We start from the raw sequence: 20491 nt of genomic DNA, 5'->3' as shown, positions 1-20491 counted from the left end.
CGCTTGCGAGCGTCCTTTGCTCACGAGTGGGTCTGAATGACCCCCAGAGTTTGAGAACCACTGTCCTAGAGGAACTGGTTTTGTAACTGTAAAGTATTTGAAGACGGGAAATCTGACTGCCCTTATTAGGTTGTGTATTCTGTGTTATATAGTGCATTATCATGTTATTGCCACTCTGCAGAGGATGTTTGGAGGTCGTTAGGATGTATCTCTCTGAGGGCATCCTATGACAAGGAACCAAATTTAACAAGGTCTTTTTGTCTGGAGCCACATATTGATTACCTAGACTTTATGAAGCTGGAAACCCTACACAGCAGGTATCTGCCATTATATACAAAAGAGTAGTCAAACCAAAGTGTATTAAATCTGGCCTTCAGGTGTGATTAGATATAGCCAGATCAAAGACAAGTCATATTTGAGCTGCCTTATAAGATACAAATTGATGTCTCAATGATAGCTGGAAGCTTGGAAGATCATATGCACATAGCTGAAATCCGCATACAGGTTAGGTGCGATTTTTTAAAATCTGCTGTATCGTTTCCAACATATCGAACATCTCAACAATCCCACATCGCAATTAGAGTCATATAATAGCTAATGAGAGGATGATTGCTGTGAACTCTCCATAATTTAGGCAATCCTTCTGCAGGGGAAGTTATGAAGAAGAATTGGGTTTTAAGTTAAAAGGGACTTAGGGCCTGATTCAGAGCCGGACACTATTTGCGCTCGCTCGTTCATTAAAAAGGGGTGGCTATTCAAATGAACCGTTCGCACTTTGCGGTCTGTTCACGCCTCTATGTCTGAACGAGCGAACAAAACTTGCGGTCGTAATTTGGAAAAAGACGCCCCCTGGCCGCTCGCATCCTACGTCATGTCCGCTATTTAAGAGATTAATTGAGTACATCGAACAGCGTATGAACTGCTCGCTATTCTTGTGGTTGGTTTTTCCTACTACAATCTTGCGAGCAGTTCTGACTATAAATCAACCAACTGACGTGTTTAACGAAGCTGCTGTATTAATTATGCACACCCATAAAACGCCCGTTTTGACCTTTAAGCACGCCTGCGTTCTGATTTCCACTCCCAGTTTTCAAGCACCTTCCCCTGTTACCACCCACATACGCCTCCTCCTGTCACTCAAAATAGCAGGCATTCGCTATTTAGCGAACAAACGATTTTCGGCCGCACTGACTGGAGTGCTGCCTCTTGCTTGTGGATATTATGTTGGGGGGCGCTGACCCCCGAACAGGGCACCAGAGCCAGCTACACGTATGATCCGAGTAGGCGATTGGAGTGCCGGGGCATTGTAGTATATAGTATAAAAAATTGTCCACACTCACCAGACTTGTTAGAAGCAATAGTGTGTTACTCACAGCAGATCAACAGGGTACATGTGCAGGGTCAACGTTTCGGTCTATAACAAGACCTTTTTCAAGACCAATGCTCAGCAGTCAGTCACAAACCAGACTGTCCAAGTAGGACTATAAGTACCATACTATGAACACTCCCACTTCATTCATTAACAATTACCAGCCTAACACAATTTAGTAGCCGTATCAATAGTGTGTGCATAGATACAGCAGCAGTGAATCCATACAACAGTGCAGCATGTCATTAAAAAGAGATGGTATAGGCGGCGTTGCTTACCACAGACAGCGTATAAAACAGACAGCGTATGTCAGCATTCCACAGATGTAGAACGCATACCTGGAAATTCCGGTCAGCTGATCGCAGTAAGCCTTTGGCAGTGACATTATGAATAGACTCCATTAACAGTGGCAGAGCATACGCCCAATGTACAAAAACTCGTTAAGCAGAGCTAAATGATCACCAATATACTGCACCACGAACTAAACCCCACATGCGTTCCATACTAGTGGAATGCATATGCCCGTATTGAATTTGAGGCGAAATGTTGGAATCGGCGATAATTTATTGTCGATGACGTCATTTTCGCCTATTTGAAATATCCCCATATTCAATTACATTTACTTTTTGCCGGTGCGAAAAGTCAATGTAAAAAAAACGGGGAAAAAAATGCAGAATTTGCGGATAGGGGTGCAGGCTTAAAAAAAAAATAGCCTGCACCCTTGGGATTACCCCCTTTTAAAATGAAATATGCAAAAAAAAAAAGTTACAGAAAAAAATCGGGACACCCCAAAAAAATCATTTAAAATTTTGGGGAGATAAAAAAAAATAGGGGAACAGTGTTTAAAAATAGCGAAATTGGTTCAGGGGTATTCTGTAAGTATGCTGCAGGTGTTTTCTAGAATAGGAAATTAGCAGAATTTTAAATTAGTTTAGGGACTTAAAGCTAGTACCCATTTTCATTTACCCCAGATTTGATGGGATCATTTTTAAAAGCAAAAAAAAAAAGCTAAGTGCTCTTCTGCATCACTTCTTCAATGTCAGGGAAAAAAACACCTGCCGCGGCTATTTAAAACCCCGACTTTCTTCTGCATGCAAAAACGGGGGTACCCATAGTGATTCCCCCAGGTCTGGACATCTTTAGGGGGTCCTACAATTATTTCCCGAAAATTCCCGTATTTTTTCGCCTGTTCCTGTTTTCGCCTACTTTGGAATTGAATATGGGGAATAGCGGGCACGCGCGAGATACTTTTCCACCTGGAAAACAGGCGAAGGAGGCAAAGTCCAGCAGGTGAAAAGTCTGGACATTTTGCCTCAAATTGAATACGGGCCATAGCTGGAAGTTTCAGTCTCGGGGTGTCGATCAGCCAGTGTTGAAGCAGCGTTATCGGATCCAGCCCTTTGCATTCACCTGCGTTGCAACCTACATGGAGCGCACAATAACCACGCCCTCGATCACTTGATAGCAGTCAATATGTAAACAAAAGTCTTAAAAGTCACACTTTGTCGATACTAAATAATCTATCCAACCATCAATCCAAATTGCGGTGCTGGTACCTAAGAAGATAATAAACCATACCAAAATCTAATGTGAGTGTTCACGGTATCGCACCCATAGCTCCACCACATAGGTATCACCAAAGTGGAATATAATATTATACTAACACTTCATATACAAATACTCTGAAATATAAGCCAATCATATTCAAAACTTAAAGAAAACCCTATATCGTGAAAAAAATATATACAAATAAAATAAAGATGAAATGGCAGGCAATAAAGTTTATTCAGTGGATGAACCAACAGGTTAGAGCAGCCACCTTCTCTGTCAGAGGCATATCAGAAAAAAACTTCACCTCTCTTAAAGAAAAATAGAGTTCTGTTCATTTAGTCCTTTAGGCGACAAGGTGTCCAAAAAGTGTATCCAGTAAGCCTCCCTTTTTAGGAGATGTGCACCACGAGGAGGAATCCAGTCTATAAACATACATCTAAGGGCTTGTCCATTTTATTACTAGCAAATGCCAAACTTATGGATGATCTATGTTGAAATAGATAGATAGATATAATAATTAGTGTTGCTTAAAATGTGTTTTTTTTTTTTTCTCTTTATCAAACCAGGTTATGTCAACAGTAATATTTTATACATGGATTGTTTTTGTCCTTTTGCAGTGTTTTATTACAGTAAATGTGCCAATACCATATACCAGGGATGGGGAACCTAAGGCCCACGGAATCATTTAGTCTGGCCCTCTGAGCTTTTTCTGCTAGCCTCATCTGGCTAGCAGGGTGCCTAGAATGGTACCCTACAGCCAAAATCTATGCAGCAGTGCCGCCTGGAGCGTCCTTAGGACACTTCAGACAGTCACAGCGCTGCCCTTACAGCATCCTCAGGATGCTCTGGTCATTGCTGTAATCACCAGGGATTCTGGCCCGCCCCCGTGTGATGTCACATGGCAGGGGTGTGGCCTGCACCGTGCCCGTGAATGTTCTATATATCAAAATGGCCCTCTGCTGAAAAAGGGTTCCCCACCTCTGCCATATACAGTATAGATTTATGTTTTGTATTTTTATCATGACGCTGATAGTACTACATGCAGCAAAATCGCTCAGGAAATTGTCTGCTCCTATTAGGTTATGTACATTACTGTAAATATTGAGCTTCACACATTTGTAACTATTCTAAACCTACTTTCTACATCAGGGTCCATAGGGTATCCACAGGATACCTTGGGGTATAGGTGATGACGTCAGGCATCGGGCACCATATAGTTAAGTTTTCAGCCTTCCAGGATGCACTAGGGTCCTTCTCCTATACCCCGCCCCCGAGCCAAGGCATCTCAGTTTCGTTGGTGCCCGGCTCGGAGTCGGAGCACATGAATAGCCCCTGAAGTTTTCTTCAAGGTAGCCGTGGCTGCACATCTGGGAGTACAGCATGGACAGTCATTGCTGACGTCCATGCCGTCTCCCCTACTCCCCGCCGGTACCAGAACGCCAGTACTGATCCAGGGATGCTGGTAAGTATCTGGGGTCACAGCTAGCGGTGACCCCAGATGCTTCGGACCATGGCCGGATTCAAGGGGGAGCAGGTAAGCAGCGGGGGTCCCGCAGCGGGTCCCTGCTGAGCACATGGTCCACAGTCCCCAGGCAGGGGGCTCCCTGGGGACTGGCTGCAGCGTGGAGCCAGGTACTAACCTGCGCTTCCACTACCCCCCTGGGACAGCGGGCCGCAGCTGAGCGGCAAGCGCTGCGGCGTTCCAGGGGTTAATTGCATGCCAGGGGAGCGCGCCTTCCCTGTATACAGCCGGCGCCTCCCCCGCTGCACACATCCCTCTCTGCGCTGCTGATTGGCCCTGTGGCAGCGCTCCTCCCCCAGGCCAGCCTCCTCTCTGCTCCTTGGCGGCCATCTTTGCATGGTGAACGCTGCTGGAGCTGCTGATCGGTGGCATCGCGGTCTGGGTCCCCCGGCATACCTCTCCTCCGTTGACTGCAGGTCTGTGTATGCAGCGCTGTGTCCTACCAGACTGTGTCTGTGTAGTTAAGAAACAGAGCTGATAGTGCAGGGATTGATTTCTTCTGCATTGTATGTGACTTCTGCTAGTGTCTGCTGCCTGTACTTTCACTTTCTACTGTCAGCCATTTTACTGTGCCTGCTCTTACTCTGCTAAAGCCCTTGCGGTGCGGTGATTGTAGGGCGGTTCTCCCACTATACTAACGAGTATCAGTGAGAGGGGTCACATACTTACCATCATGTCTGAGAGTGAATTTCCTCTCCAGCTTATGTGTACTAAGTGCAATGTACCAATAGCGGAGGGGGAGGGTAATGCGGAGGGGTTATGTCGGCAGTTTATTTATTGGCGTGGCCAATTACTGTCACGGCCCCGGTACAGGAACCTCCCTGGGCTTGTTTCGCTAAGGCGCTTACAACCCTAATGGGCCAGTTATCTCCGCCACCTGCGCTTTCCCAGATGGGATTGTCCCAGCAGTCAGTGGTGTCGTCACCCATGCAGGGGTTCCCGAGACAACTGATGGTACCCCACAGTCTCCCTATTTACCCTCACTAGGTTTCCCAGGAGCCTGTGTGGGTTAATTCACTGACAACTTCAGTACAGCGTTTGTCGGAAGTGTTACAAGGGGAGTCTGTGTTGCGGCTGCACAAGCGGGCTGTGGCGTCTGTCTGCTGCTTATGAGGATGACGACGTGACGTCCGATGATGGGGAGATTCTGGATCTATCTGACCAAGAACCTCTCCGTACTAAAGAGTTGGACGCTAAGTCCAAAGTTTATATTCCTGGCCTTATTCGGGCAGTCCGCACGGCTTTAGTCATTGAGGATGATGATTCTCCAGTGTCCAAGTCCAAATATGCCTTTTTCAAGGATATTAGGGGTGACGCCACAGTGTTTCCACTTTCGGGTCAGTTAGTAGACCATTTAGAGGAGGCGTGGAAACATCCCGGAAAACGGTATCAGCCTCAGAGGCGTTTAGCCGTGGCTTATCCGTTTGCTGACAATTATTTTTCTAAGTGGAAATCCCCTCCACAGGTGGATTCTCACGTGACACGCCTAGTCCGAAGTGCCACTTTGCCCATGCCTTCCATGTCCTCCTTGAAGGATGCTACGGACTGCAAGCTGGAAATCTGCCTGAAGTCCATTTATTTCCTTGCGGGGGGGGCATCCAGACCGGCTTTGGCCGTGTGTTGGGTAGCCAGAGCTATGGAGCGCTGGGCGGATAGTTTGGAGGAGTCTTTGGACTCTGACTGTTCGGCTGAACTGGCCGAGTTGGTGGGAAATCTCCGGGATTCGGCCACTTACATCAATGAAGCGGCCTTGGATATCAGTATCCTCACCTCTAGGATTTCTTCTGCAGCTGTTGCTGCTCATCGCACCTTATGGTTGCGATCTTGGAAAGCGGACGCTGATTCCAAAAAGGGCTTAGGACTTCTTCATTAAAAGGCAAAGCTTCTATTTGGTCCGGATCTGGACAAAATCGTAGCTACGCTGGCAGCAGCCAAATCTGCATGTCTCCCGTCTGCTGCGGTCCCTTCAAGTTCGGGTACGTAGTCCTTTTGGCCTTACAGGGCCCAGGATAGGCCTAAAGCACAAACTTTTCCCCGACAGGCTGGGCCCAAGAAATCGGCCAAGCCGAGGAAACAGGCCTGGAGTACCAGACGTCCGGCCCCTAAGTCAGATGACAAGCCTGCGGCCTGATGGTCCGGGCCTCCCTTTAGGGGATCCCAAAGTGGGAGGCCGCCTGTTGCAGTTCGCCCAGTGTTGGTCAATAACTACGACAGACAATTGGGCTCACGAAGTGGTTTCTCACGGGTATGCTCCTTTCGGCACAGGCCCCCATCCCGGTTCTTCACCACAGGCCTTCCATTAGATCGGAACAAAGCCTTGGAACTGCGGAAGGTTTTGCATACTATGCTCCAGGCTGGAGTTATAGTGCCTGTTCCATTCTCCCAGAGGGACCAGGGTTTCTATTCCAATCTATTTTTGGTGCTGAAACCCAATGGGTCGTACCGTCCTATACTCAACCTCAAGGCCCTCAACAAGTCCTTGAGGGTGCCTCGGTTTCGGATGGAGACCTTACGGTCTATCATTCTGGTGCTGGAACCTGGGGATTACATGGTGTTTTTGGACATACAGGACGCTTACCTGCATGTCCCTATTCTTTTGCGCCATCAGCAGTTCCTCAGGTTTGGAATCCGCAACGATCACTTCCAGTTCCGGGCGTTACCTTTTAGCCTGGCGACAGCACCACGAGTGTTAACCAAGGCAATGCGGTCATGGCGGCTTACCTGTGGATGCAGGGAGTCCGCTTGTTGCCGTATCTGGACGACCTTCTGTTGGTGGCAGGATCTCCAGAGCTCCTTCTACACCATTTGGACCTGACCATTGCAGTACTGCAACGTCACGGCTGGTTGATAAACTGGCAAAAGTCCACCCTGATCCCGTCTCAGAGGATTCTGCACCTCGGAGCCTTGTTGGACTCTAGACAGCAACGGATCTTTGTGACGGGAAAAAGATCTCTGTCTTGCAGTTGAAGGTGCGCTGTTGTCTACAGTGTCGCCGAGTGTCTCTGCACTCGGCAATGAGGTTGTTGGGCTCCATGTTGTCAGTATTCGACATGGTGGAATATGCCCAGTTTCACTCCAGACCTCTGCAGCAATTGATCCTGTCCAAATGGAATGGACTGCTTCAGTCTAAAGTCCCAGACGATGGTGCTCACTCCAAAGGTTCGCCTGTCTCTAGTCTGGTGGTTGCAGACGACCCACCTCAACAAGGGTCGTCCATTTTGGGTGGCGAACTGGGTCCAGTTAACAACGGACGCCAGTCTTCGGGGCTGGGGAGCTGTCACGGGTCCACACTTGTTCCAGGGCAGGTGGATTCAGGCAGAAAAGGAGCTTCCAATAAACATCTTGGAACTCCGCACGGTTTTTAATGCTCTCCAGCAGGCACATTGGGTTCTCCAAGGTCACCCCGTGCAAGTCCAGTCGGACAACGCCACCACCGTGGCCTACATAAATTGACAAGGAGGAACCCGAAGCCGGGCGGCACTCGTAGAGGTGTCCCGCATCCTGGTCTGGGCGGAACGCAATCTCCCGGCTATATCAGCAGTATTCATCCCGGGAGTCCTCAACTGGGAAGCGGATTTTCTCAGTCGCCAGGACGTACATTCGGCGGAATGGTCTCTGCACCAGGACGTCTTTCAACTTCTGGTGGACAGGTGGGGTCTTCCAGAGATAGACCTCATGGCGTCACGGCACAACAACAAGTTGCCGGTGTACGGGTCTCGAACAAGAGACGAAAAGGTGTCTCTGGTGGATGCTCTGTCCGTCCAGTGGATGTTCCGGTTTGCTTATCTCTTTCCTCCGTTTTCCCTTCTTCTGCGGGTAATCCGGAAATTCAAACAGGAAGGGGGTACACTCCTGTTGATCACTCCCGAGTGGCCCCGGCGGCACTGGTTCTCAGACTTTCAGAGTCTATCCGTGGACATTCCTCTGCGGTTGCCGCTACGACCGGACCTGCTATCACAGGGTCCTTGTCTTCACCCGGACCTGGCTCGGCTGTCTTTGACGGCGTGGCTGTTGAGACGGCCATGTTAAGGTCCAGGGGGTTTTCCAGCTCTGTGGTGCAAACCATGCTAAGAGCTCGGAAACCATCCTCTGCAAGGATATACCATCGTATGTGGCATACGTTCTTCCAGTGGTGTCGACCGAGAGGTTATGCCCCTCGGGAGTTCCGTCTGTCTAGAGTATTGGCTTTCCTACAGGCGGGGCTAGACCATGGGTTTCGCTTTGCTTCTCTGAAGGTGCAGGTGTCTTCCCTGTCAGTCTGGTTCCATCGAAGGATTGCTGCGCTCCCTGATGTGCGCACCTTTATGCAAGGTGTTATTCGCATTCAGCCACCTTTTGTTCCACCGGTGGCGCCTTGGGATTTAGCCTTAAATGGCTGACAGCTAAAACAATATTCCTTCTGGCCATTGCTTCGGCCAGACTTGTTTCTGACTTAGGGGCTCTCTCCTGTAGACTCCCTTTTCTGATTTTTCATAGGAACAGGGCGGTGCTGCGCACTCGTCCTGGATTACTTCCCAAAGTTGTTTCAAGTTTCCACATCGAGGAAATCATTGTGCCGGCTTTTAACTCACCTGATCTTTCAGTGGGTGAGGCCACTTTGGACGTGGTGCGGGCCTTAAGGATTTATGTTGACCGCACTTCTTCTTTTAGGAAGTCGGACGCCTTGTTTGTCCTCCTATGGCTTCCGTAAAAAGGGTTGGCCTGCTTCAAAGCAAACTTTGGCAGGTTGGATTCGTATGGCTATTTCAGAAGCTTATCTTCATGAAGGCCTTCCGGTTCCTTCTTCTGTGAGGGCACATTCCACTAGGTCTGTGGGTCTTTCGTGGGCAGCTCGACGTGGTGCATCTGCAGTCCAGATCTGCAAGGCTGCCACGTGGTCCTCTGTCAATACCATTTGTGAGGTATTACGCGTTTGACCATTTGTGAGGTATTACGCGTTTGGCACCTTGCCTCTCAGGATGCTTCCTTCTGGCGGCGGATTCCCCTTTCAGCACAGGAGTGTCCCCACCCTTAAAGGATACTGCTTTGGGACATCCCCAAGGTATCCTGTGGATACCCTATGGACCCTGATGTAGAAAATATGAGATCTGGTAAGAACTTACCTTTGTTATCTCTATTTCTGCGAAGTCCATAGGGTTCCACAGGACTTCTGCCCTGTCGCACCTGTGCTGCAGATGGGCTTTACTCTGGTCACCGTTTTTTTTCAGTCTCCCTCTGGTGAGAATGTGATTCTTGTGTGTGTCCAGATCTTTCTTCTCTCTCTTCCTTCTAGTCCTCCGGCCTATGGCTTGGTACGTAACTGAGATGCCTTGGCTCGGGGGCGAGGTATAGGAGGGGGACCCTAGTGCATCCTGGGAGGCTGAAAACTTAACTCTATGGTGCCCGATGCCTGACGTCATCACCTATACCCCAAGGTATCCTGGGGAACCCTATGGACTTCGTAGAAATAGAGATAACAAAGGTAAGTTCTTACCATATCTCATATTTTACATCTGTTTCTTCTATTTTGCAGGATCTGCTGGAATAAAGGGAAACACTGTAATTCTACCAGCACTTGGCAATGACCATGTCATTCTGCAAGATCCTAGGATGCACTGAACTATGTAAATGGGCTTTTAATTTATGTGAATAATTATATTTTCTATGTTTTTATGACTTTGTACTTCTATGCACTTGTACAAATGGGATAAAGAATACAGTGTATTTATGAATGTGAATGATCAGTATTAAATCAGTTTGAAATAAGAATTTGTATTTATATACCCAACTGGGTGGACTGACCCCCACCATGTATAGCAGGCCGATGCCCCCCTACCCACGCGACCCCCAACCCCCACTTGTACACAGCTGGCACATTAATATCACCAAAAGTGACTGGTTATATTAAGTTCTAGCAAAGAATGGACTGGAACCACAGATCAGAATTTAAGCCATGCCAGGATAAGGTGTGTAGTGAGGACTGCACTGGATTGGACAACCGTCATATCAATCTAATTTAGTTCTGCCTTCACCTTGTCCCTGAGGTTCAAGGCTCCTGGGAGAGTGACCATTTCTGTGTTTGTTTTGCTCCTATTACAGTTCCGGGTTAAGACCCCTCATCATGATGCTACTTGGATGTGGTCAGTCACAATACATAGTGGACTGTGGGTATTCGTTTTAAAAGAACACCAACGTACTGTAAAAGCTTTCTTGGTGTAGACTAGATAAATCAAAATAGCTGGAAAATCACAAGGTGCCTAAATCTATCTGCAAGATGTAGTCCAAAATCAGTGGCTTTTTTTTTTTTCTTCATATCATTATCATCTATGCTTTTGTTTGCAGGTACACAGGGGTATGCAGTACTGGCAACTTTTTTCTTTAGTCTAAGGAGTATATTTACTAAGGTGCGGGTTTTAAGAAGTGGAGTTGTTGCCCATAACAACCAATCAGATTCTAGCTGTTATCTGCTAGGAGGTGCTAGATAAATGTCAAGTAGAGTCTGGTTGCTTGCTATGGGAAAACATCACTTCTGAAAACGTGCACTTTAGTAAATATACCCCATAGTTTTAATTCTTATGACTGGTTGAAGAATCAGGAGAAAAATCTGTGAAATTTCAAAAATGAATGCAGAGCATCTACACACTTATCTAGAGTAAGGAAGCTACTATAAATCTGCTCTCAGCTTGTAACTTTAGATGAGTTCTGGCACCTGTTTTCATGGACTAGAATAAGCACTGATTATAATTATTATTACAAAACACAAGCTTTACAGCCTCATAAAATCACTATTCCTTTCTTATGGCTCCAGGGAACAGGTAAAAGATTCTCCTATCTTCACAGGTCCGGGAAAACTTAAAAAGACCTAGAAGAACAATGCAATGCTGTAGTGGTAGATGAACTATAGCACATGTGGTTTTATTTCCAAATCACCCCCCCCCCCCCCCCCAACTAGAAGAATTCCAAGGACCCTCTGTTTCTTGTACGATACAGTTCTGACTACTTGCCATAGGTGTTTCGTACTGTATATAACCTAGGTTCTGTAGTGTGGAGAGTGTTATGACAGGAGATGGAAGACTGTCCCACACACATCTGATAGCAGGTGTCTGGGGTCTTCCTTGGGAGAAAATCTAAAAAGGGAAAAATGGTCAGGTGCAAGATAACTATAGGTTTAACCGTAGGTTCCTATTGCAGAACCTGTTTTCTGAGCCATTCAAGATTTTATCATGTGTCCAGTGTCCTGTCCTGTCCAGATTTTAGCTATCATTGTTTTTTTTTGGCTGTAGTGACCCCACAGCTCCTGCTTCTCATTTTGATTCCAGGAATTAATTTTCCATCTCAAGGAAGAAAACAGGTTCCTCAGGGGATACACGTGGCAATTTCAGTGTGGATGTGTAAACTGATGTACTACATGTCTGTCCCGTGTACTAAGCTTCTTGGCATTGTCAGTTAGGCTCATTTTAAGAAAAATAGTTGAAGTAGAAGCCATAGCACACACAGACATGGTCTAACTGCTGAAGCTAGAGATCTGGTTTGAGGTGTTTTTTATTTTTTTTCCTTTCATTTGTTAGTAAATTGAATGCTATAATTCGATTGGTAGCTGTGGCGTGCCACACATTGCACTAAATCGGGTTCTCAATTCCAGGCCTCAAGTACCTCCAACACGTCCATCATCCCCTCCTTACCGTAACCCTCCCCCTTAGTGCCTAACCTCTGAACCTAACCCCCCACTCTACTACTTACCCGCGGTATTCCGGTGGTCGGGATACTGGCGTCTGTATCGCGGCCTCCAGGATATTGACTGTATCTCGGTGGGGATACTTGACTTGAAAACTTGTGTGTTGTTATATACACCCGATAGTTCTAATGGACTGTGGTGGGTTTTTATTGTTAGATTGTCATGGGGTCTCCCAGCCTCCGCCTAGTATCATTGCACTAGTTTTAGCAGAGGTGGGAAGGAACATTTTAGTTTTTATGCACTGAAACAGTAGAAGGAAATATTTGAGGACTACAGATGACAAAGTGCTGTACAACAAGGTAAGCGGTATGTTGGCTTAGGGCTAAAGCCTGGAGGTTATGCTTAATTTAATACTTCAGACTCCAGGATAGTCTGCAGTCTTTCAGGATACAATGCAGGGTCAGGTCACCTAGCGTTTGATGTGAGTCCGTTTGTCATTAGCACACAGCTGCAGAAATTACAATACCCGTATATGGCAAACGGTTTTATCTGCAATCTATATACTGACTGCTACATTTTCTGGAACTTTTTCTCAAGCACTTTAACTAATAGTTAAAAGGTAACCCATGTTTTTACCTTCCACTCTTGTTTTAATTGCACAGTATGTAAATGTTCTTGTTTTATTAGCTGTTTGAAAATAAACGTTTGTATTGTACATATGTTCGTGTTTTTGGTTTTAATCCACAGAATACAACATTAATTGTTTATAAACTGTGTTAATTGTTAGGTAACATGACCTTAATACATTGTGTGATCCCTATGTTTAGCAGCACTGGGAGGGATGGAAAGCGATCAACATGTGTTTGCGGAAGTTATCCTAAGTTTTGCATTGTTGTAATAAAATTAGTTGTCAACTATGTGTGAGATTCTCCATTTAACCTTCGGTGAACTATGTGGGCTGTGACCTACGCCAGCAAAATTTAAACTACTATAACTTTCTTTTTAAATACTGCACACAAGGTACCGCTTTGTGTAGCTGGAGTTGCGTCGTGGCCAGTTTGCGTAGTGATGGTGGTTTAGTGCTGCTAGCGCATTTTTGTTTTCTTGTTTTAAAAGATTAAAGAGTTTGTTCCCTTTTTTTGTTTTTTCTGCCAGCTTTAAGTAAAACATAGGGGGAGATTTAATAAAGTTTGGAGAGAGATAAATAGCACCAACCAATCAGCTCCTAACTGGCATTTTTAAACACAGTCTGTAAAGTGACAGGAGCTGATTGTTTGGTGCTATTTATCTCCAATTTTATCTCTCTCCAAGCTTTATTAAATCTCCCCCTATTGCCACCACCTGGTGAAAAGCTTAATATTAAATGACACTCCATATACTGTAGCACAGGACTGAATTTGCTATCATGCATGGATTTCACTGAGAATGTAGGAACATAGGGCTTCATATCGTATAACACACGATTTTAGAGTATTTTACAGAGGGTGAAAGTAAATCATAGCTTTCGTTTATTTGTTGAGCACATACCGCAAATGGTAGTGAAAGTAAATCATAGCTTTCGTTTATTTGTTGAGCACATACCGCAAATGGTAGTTGGGGGTGGGGCAGGATGTTACAATATGCTGTTAATGTATGCCTTTGAATGGTACAGATATCTGCTTGTCAGTGTTATATCTAATAGTAGATGCAAAATACTCATTAACCTCTACAAGTTGTTCAATCTCACCATAAAATGTTCCAATAGCCCAATTTTTTTAAATTTTGGAATAATAAACACTGCCAATATATCTTTGTACTCTTGCCACTGTTTTGGGACATGTTAGAGCTCTTTCCGGCTTGGTTGTCAAATTTGTGTATTAAAGCTTGTAATGCTTCTTTTACAGTAAATGCCTACTTATGTGTTTATTACATATATGGGGTCTCTTTCATTTGATTAAAGCTATTAATTGAGCTGTGTATTGAGATGTCTACTGAGACTGAGAGTAATGTGCGGCCCTTTGAAGGTTAGAGTGCCCCCCCCCCCCCCCCCCAATGCGACCCCTGAAGTGCATTGGGTTGTCTGACTGTTAGGGGTTATAGCAAGCAATCCGATCTCATTTTCTATATTGACATTAGGAATTTGGTTGCTGTAGGTTAGTTTTCATAATTGCTCCAGTCTGCAATTTCTATTTCAGAAAGAAATTCATGAAAAGTTTAGTTTATTGAATTTAAGTCAGTTTTATTTCTGTCTACTTTCTTACCCAGTAGAATGATGCAATAGAGAAATGTTCCTTTTCAAACTCCACGTAAGTTTGGTTGGATAAATAGTGTAAGTGATGGTGAGGGCAGAGCAGTTGCATTCTTAATTATGCAAACTGTAATAATGTGTTTTAATTTCAATTCAATTCCAGTCCAACTGGATTTTTTTCTATTCCTGTTGTTGCTTTCCTTTGTATGAGATCATCCGTATGTTCCTTATTTGTTTGGGTTTTTTTTAAGGTAAGTGTATGGATACTTTCCATTAGAGTTCAGCAAGGCTACCTAAGCTCAAGGATAACTTGCCGTTTTACTACTGTATGTTGATGATGAACATTTACATATATAGGTCCAGCGTATTCCATAGAGCTTTAAAATGGGAACAAAACCTTAAAAGAACAGTAATAAAATAGATCTAATTAATAACGGACAAACACAGAAGTAAGAGGGCTCTGCTCACAAGCTAAGTATTTGATTAAATGAAAGGGCTAATAAAGATGAATGCAAGCTATTAATAAACTTCGCTTGTTGTAAACACTTCATCAGCTTATAAAAGATGCAGAGATTTAAACTTAGGTCTTGATCATTATATAATTGCTAATATCTACACACCTCAGGCTCCCTGTATGTTACATTATAGAAGATCTGTGCCCAGAGCCTAAACAAACTGGTAGAAGGCTTGTGGAACTTGTGGAGAGGTACATTTGAAGGTAGCTAACAACGCAATAGATCTGAAGGTAGAGAGAGTGCAGAAAAATTGCTTGATATAAAACACCAAATATAAATTACTCTTTACATACATTATATCTTCAGGGTGCATACAGATGGGTGATGGACCAATTTTTTCTTTTGTGTTTTGTTTTGCATTGAACCTTAGCAGAATTGTCCCTCACACTGTATAATGGCTTTGTATCGCACATTATGTACACTGAAGTGCCAAAAGTCAGGAGAGAGCAGTATGTAATGGTAATAGAACTGCCCAGACCGGCATCAGTTGTAATCTGACAGCGCGTGAGTCAGTATGAACACCGCTTGGGCTGCTCATGGCAAGGTGACTGGAATTATCTAAGTTCGAACGGGTCGTGATAGTGGGTGCCCGACAAATGGGACATTCCATTTCCGAAGTTGTGTGGACATTCAACATTCCGCGATCTACGGGGTCACGTGTGTACAGGGAATACCTCCTGGTAGCCATTTCCACACACGTGGACAGCGGAGTGGCTGCATCAGATTTGTCCATGGTAACCGACAAGTGACACTTGTGCAAATCACATCCACATTCAATGCAGGAGATATGAGGCTTCTATTCAGCAGGTCAGAGCAGCGTTCTTTAGCTTCCATGGGATATGGGAGCAGAAGACCCACCAGAGTGTCTGTTAATACTACGACATCAGACACAGCGCCTACCCTGGGCTCATGATGTTGCTAATTTAACCCTGGAGGACTGGCAACATGTGGCCTGGTCGGATGATTCACTGTTCCAGTTTTGGGCTGATCGTAGGGTTCGGGTGTGGCGTAGACCCCATGAGGCCATGGACCCCAGTTGTCAACAAGGTGCCGTGCAGGCTGGTGGTGGTTCCATAATGGTGTGGTGTGTTCACATGGCATGGGTTGGGTCGCTGGTTCATCTCAACACATCACTGACCGGTAACCACTACATTGCATTGCTTGATGATCATAGACTTCAAGTACCCTCACAACGATGGAATATTCCAGCACGATAATGCACCATGTCATTCTTCTTATGCAATGCTAGGCATCTATCCCATCACTTTTGGCACACCAGTGTACAGTACATATAAATGTAGAACGGAACATAGATACATTTTGTACTATGTAATATTTCTGTCTGTTGCATCTTGCATTTTTTTTTTTCTTTTGACATTCTGTGTGTCCATATGAATTTTCCTTGTGCTTCTCTAACAGCAAGTAACTGGGCTGGAGCACAGAGAAGGAATGTGTGGAATTAACCGATGAGTCGACACCCTCACAATGATGTAAGCCATAAAAGTTGTATAGGGTGTGTGTCTGTCTTTTTTTTTCTAAGAGCGATAAGTGTGTGTCTACGTATGCATGTGAGCACAAGTGTAGCAGTGCGGTGAGGTCAATGGCTGGGGAGGCACACATGGATCTGAGTGCTGGGAGCCTGTGTCACCCCCTACTCACTGTAATTCTCCGCTCACTATGCTAAGCTTCAGTGTCCATTCATTCTCCTACCTGCACTATTGTGTCTTCTCTTGCTTCTGCTTACTGAGCTCTAATCACTGCAGTCCTCTTCCTGTGGGGAACCTGCCATCCGGCATGCCGATCGAAGGTAAGCCGGGCAGCCAGTGCGGACAGCTGCGGGGGTGGGGAGGGTTAGGTTAAGGCTCGGGGAAGGGGGTGGTTAGGGTTAGGCACCCCCCCCTGGGAAACTTAGGTTTAGGCTGCGGGAAAGGGGGGGGGTTAGGGTTAGGCACCCCTAAGGGCGAGTTAGGGGGGGTTGGGTTAGGTTAGCAAATAGAGAAAATACCGGTCGGGATCTTCACTGGCGGTGTTCCAGCGTCTGGATTCGAACCGCCTGATATGCCTTTGCCGGTATGTCATACCGATCCCGTCCTAGGGAGCGCCACAAAGCTGGTGTATGTTGACTATAAAAATTATTACAATAAGTTATAAATATCTACCTTGTATTATTCTAATCATTTTTATATCAAATCTCAGTAGTATGACAAGGGAGACTCTGCCTAACCTGACTGTACATCCTTGAAGTTTAGTGTGTGTTTTTAGGTTTTAAATGAAGTGGCTTAGCTATTGCCAGGGCGTCCAGATGATCCTGCTAAGCAGATTCCGGATTGGAAGCAGGGACAGAGCTGGTTACCTGTGCAATCTTGGGGTTGGGGATTCGGCTCTCCTTTTTCTGAGCTCGCCGGAAATCGCCAGTATCTAAATTATGTCACTCCCTGGTTACACCTCTGTGCTGACGGTGGGAAAGTTGTTTGAAATGCTGAGACTTTACTAAGAGCTGTAGCACTAAGGAGAAATTACATCAATCTGGAGCCAGTGGCGGATCCAGGGGGGGGTCGATTGGGGGGGGGGGCTGCTGCAGGACTGACTGGAGTGTAGACTGTCAACCCTGCACAGTGGCACTGTCTGTACGCTACTGACATTGTGCAGGGAGACGTTACAGCCCCCGTCCTGCACTGCTGCTATACTGAGGAAGAGGGGAAGCAGGGAGATGGCTGGTGGGAGTGGGGAGCAGGGGGATGGCTGCTTCTGCCGCTGCACAAAGGGGAGGATGGGTTCTGATCTAGGACAAGAATGGGGGTTGCAGGGAGATGGCCGGGGGAGGGGGAGCAGGGGCTGCTGGTGCTAAAACTGTGTATTCACACATGGTGAACACAAATACATACATAGTAATAATCAATATGGCCATAAAAAAAACCTATAAAGGGGAGGTGTTGGGACCAGAAAGGGGAGGTGCTAATACAGGAAAGAGGTGTCGCCCCCCCTGTCTGGAGCCCACACCCTAAAGGCCGAAGAGCACATTTCCTAGGTATACACCTTCTTAAGGGTATTCTACTGGAAAAACTCTTTAAACATGACTTATACCCCTTTTACACCAGCTGGGTCTACACAAGTCGCAGCTCAGTGTAAAAGGGTCCCTGAAAAATAACCAAGTGATCCAGCAATATGACCCAGGTAGCTACCAGGGTTGGACCCTAGATGGACCCAGGTAATGGTGCAGTGTAAACTGTGCAACCCGGGTTATCTGACCTGGGTCAAGCTGATTGGTGGTTGTGGAGCAGTCACCTCCCACTTTTTATGACCTCACAGGTTTAGCAGGGCAGACCTGGGTTCAGTGTGAACAGAGCTGACCTGGGAGTAACCCAGATCGTGGTGCAATGTAAATGGTGTCTGACCTGGGTTGGAACCATGTCCAAAAACCCAGGTCGGACCCGGGGTTTGGTCGAAAAGAGGTATTAGTAACTTCTATCTTCTCCATACTTGTACAGGGGCAGATGGAGGGTAGAGAACTAACGGAATGTCACTGTGTTTGTGCAGCATGTGTTAAATCTCTAGCTGATGCAGATATGTCCTCATAACCTAGCCTCAATACGCCATTCGGTGTAAGAAACCTGGCGCGTTTGAGCTTCTCTGAGTGGTGTAGCATCTTTTTAGCTTGAATGTGCGTCTTAGTCGCAACGTGATGTGACAAAACCGCTTCATGAGACTGCACTGATTAATTAGATTTGCAATACTTGTATCTCTCTGTGCTACCGAATCTGTATACATGAACTTTTCGTTGACGAAAGCAGCGGCAGTTGCATGGTAGTACTTCGTATACAGATTCAGACTCAGTCGCGCACAGGTATACAAGTGTCCCATATCTAAGTAATTAGTGCAGTCTCGTGAAGCGGTTTTGTCGTATCGCGTTTCGACGAAGACTCATTTCAGCAAAAAAGACTCTCTATGCAAGCCGAGTCATGCAGGACCTGGTGCACTGCGAAGGCTGCTTGGTGAGACTACAGAAATAGCACATGAGGACACCTGTATTAATGAGGGACCTTTTATGCGTGGTATTGAAACCCTGATACAGCTTCTAAGTAAGTTAAGCAGTTTATTTCCTGGGTGACGACATCAACGACGGACCCATTTGTCATCAAGGAGAACCTGATACACAGGGGCAGTAGAGACCTACATTAAAAAGGATGGGCATAGATGAGGTACAGCCTGGTCCCTCAAGTGCCAGTGGCTTCTCTTATTAAACATGATTGTTCATCATCCATACAGCTGGGGGGCTACCTGCTGAATGAGCCAGCACCACTGTCTATCAAAGCTTCGCTCTGTGACTATCAAATAAAAGGCAGTGTGCTTCTAGTATACTGGATTATTAAATATCTCATTAGAATCAGAATATATGTACAGGCATCCATTTAATCTTAAAATAATTAACTGTATGTCTTCACTTCAGGATAAGGATTCTCTTCTAAATGGTCTGTACCTAAAATTGATGCAGCCGTGCACAGCCTGTCTCCAAAGACAGCTGTCCCATTAGAATAGGAGAGGACAATAAGTGGCTCCAGCTGTTGTGGGGACTACACATCCTAGCTCGCTTTGGCACAGTTTTGCTATCGGGGTATGCTAAAACTGTTGCAGGGCATGCTGGGTGTGCAGTTCAACAGCAGCTGGAGGGCCACCTATTGCTTACCCCTGCATTACAAGATGGATGTCCAATAAAGGACCCTTTGGACAGCACAATTAAAGCTGCTTCAAGAAACATCTTTCTTCAAGAACCATACTAAAGTCCAGTGTTGCTCTACAGTAGCTTTAGTCTCTAGTTCGCTTGGAGTATGGGCACAGACCCTTCATAAGAATACGGAAGAGGAAATGCAGTAGACATTTAATAAAGTGTTTTTTAAAGTGCTGCACAAAGCGATTTATTTGAGAATTGTCACTGGATGCAATTTTGTTTTTTATCCAGACGTAAGTCTCCAGGAGAGCCATAGAGTTGACCCATGGTTGGCAGACCCGCAAGCAGAGATTCATTTAGCCACCCTTCATTTGCTGGATATTTTCTGTTTTTGCAAAACTGCAGTCGATAGAGATAAAGCTCCTAATATGTAACAGAATTAGGTATAAACGTTTTCCTTCATCGTTCTCTTGCCAGTATTTCAGAGAAGCACAACTCTCTGTTGGAATGGGGAGATCAGGGGTGTCGGGCATTGTTTAGCTTGCTGGGCAACCCCCGCTCACCAGCTTGTGTATTGCTATTCTGCATTTCATGGGTTTAGGTTTTGCAGTGGATTGGGGAGTGTTCCTAGAACAGCCTTAGTCTGTCCTTCTGCATTCCAATGACATGTCTTTGAGTGCATGGAGATTGAGCAGTCATTATTAAAACACCACACATAGTAATTTAGGTATTTCTTAACGCCAGACAATATTTTTTTTCCCCTCTGTTTACTATATAGCGTAATTTTATTGTGTGGTCCAAACCTAAGCTATTGGACAATGATTCCGCAACCATGTCACAGATTCTGGATTTTCTTTGATGGATTAACTCGGGGGTAAGCAACATGTGACACTCCAGCTGCTGTGGAACTACTAGGCTCCTTGTAACATAAATTGGTACAATAACACAGAATAGTCCAACTGGTGTAGAATGATTACGGTGCCATAT

At 45.6% G+C, this 20491-nt stretch overlaps 2 protein-coding genes across 2 annotated transcripts in view; both read left to right on the top strand.

Moving 5' to 3' along the window:
* The window catches only part of LOC148517436 (uncharacterized), a 94076-nt gene extending 81117 nt beyond the window's left edge, over nt 1-12959 (top strand). The window contains exon 4 of the mRNA XM_088478711.1: nt 9955-12959. Within this exon, the coding sequence (XP_088334837.1) occupies nt 9955-9969 (15 nt within the window). The 3' untranslated portion in view covers nt 9970-12959. The remainder of the gene's footprint in view (nt 1-9954) is intronic.
* Nucleotides 12960-16570: 3611 nt separating this feature from the next.
* The window catches only part of LOC148517435 (protein FAM3C-like), a 121606-nt gene continuing 117685 nt past the window's right edge, over nt 16571-20491 (top strand). The window contains exon 1 of the mRNA XM_088478708.1: nt 16571-16645. The gene's annotated coding sequence lies outside the window, so the exon portion shown is untranslated. The remainder of the gene's footprint in view (nt 16646-20491) is intronic.

Source organism: Taudactylus pleione, unplaced genomic scaffold (genome assembly GCF_031769625.1).
Source record: "Taudactylus pleione unplaced genomic scaffold, aTauple2 ptg000217l, whole genome shotgun sequence".
Classification (NCBI taxonomy): Eukaryota; Metazoa; Chordata; class Amphibia; order Anura; family Myobatrachidae; genus Taudactylus; species Taudactylus pleione.
The sequence above is the reverse complement of the archived record's forward strand: the minus strand, read 5'-3'. Positions and strand labels throughout refer to the sequence as shown.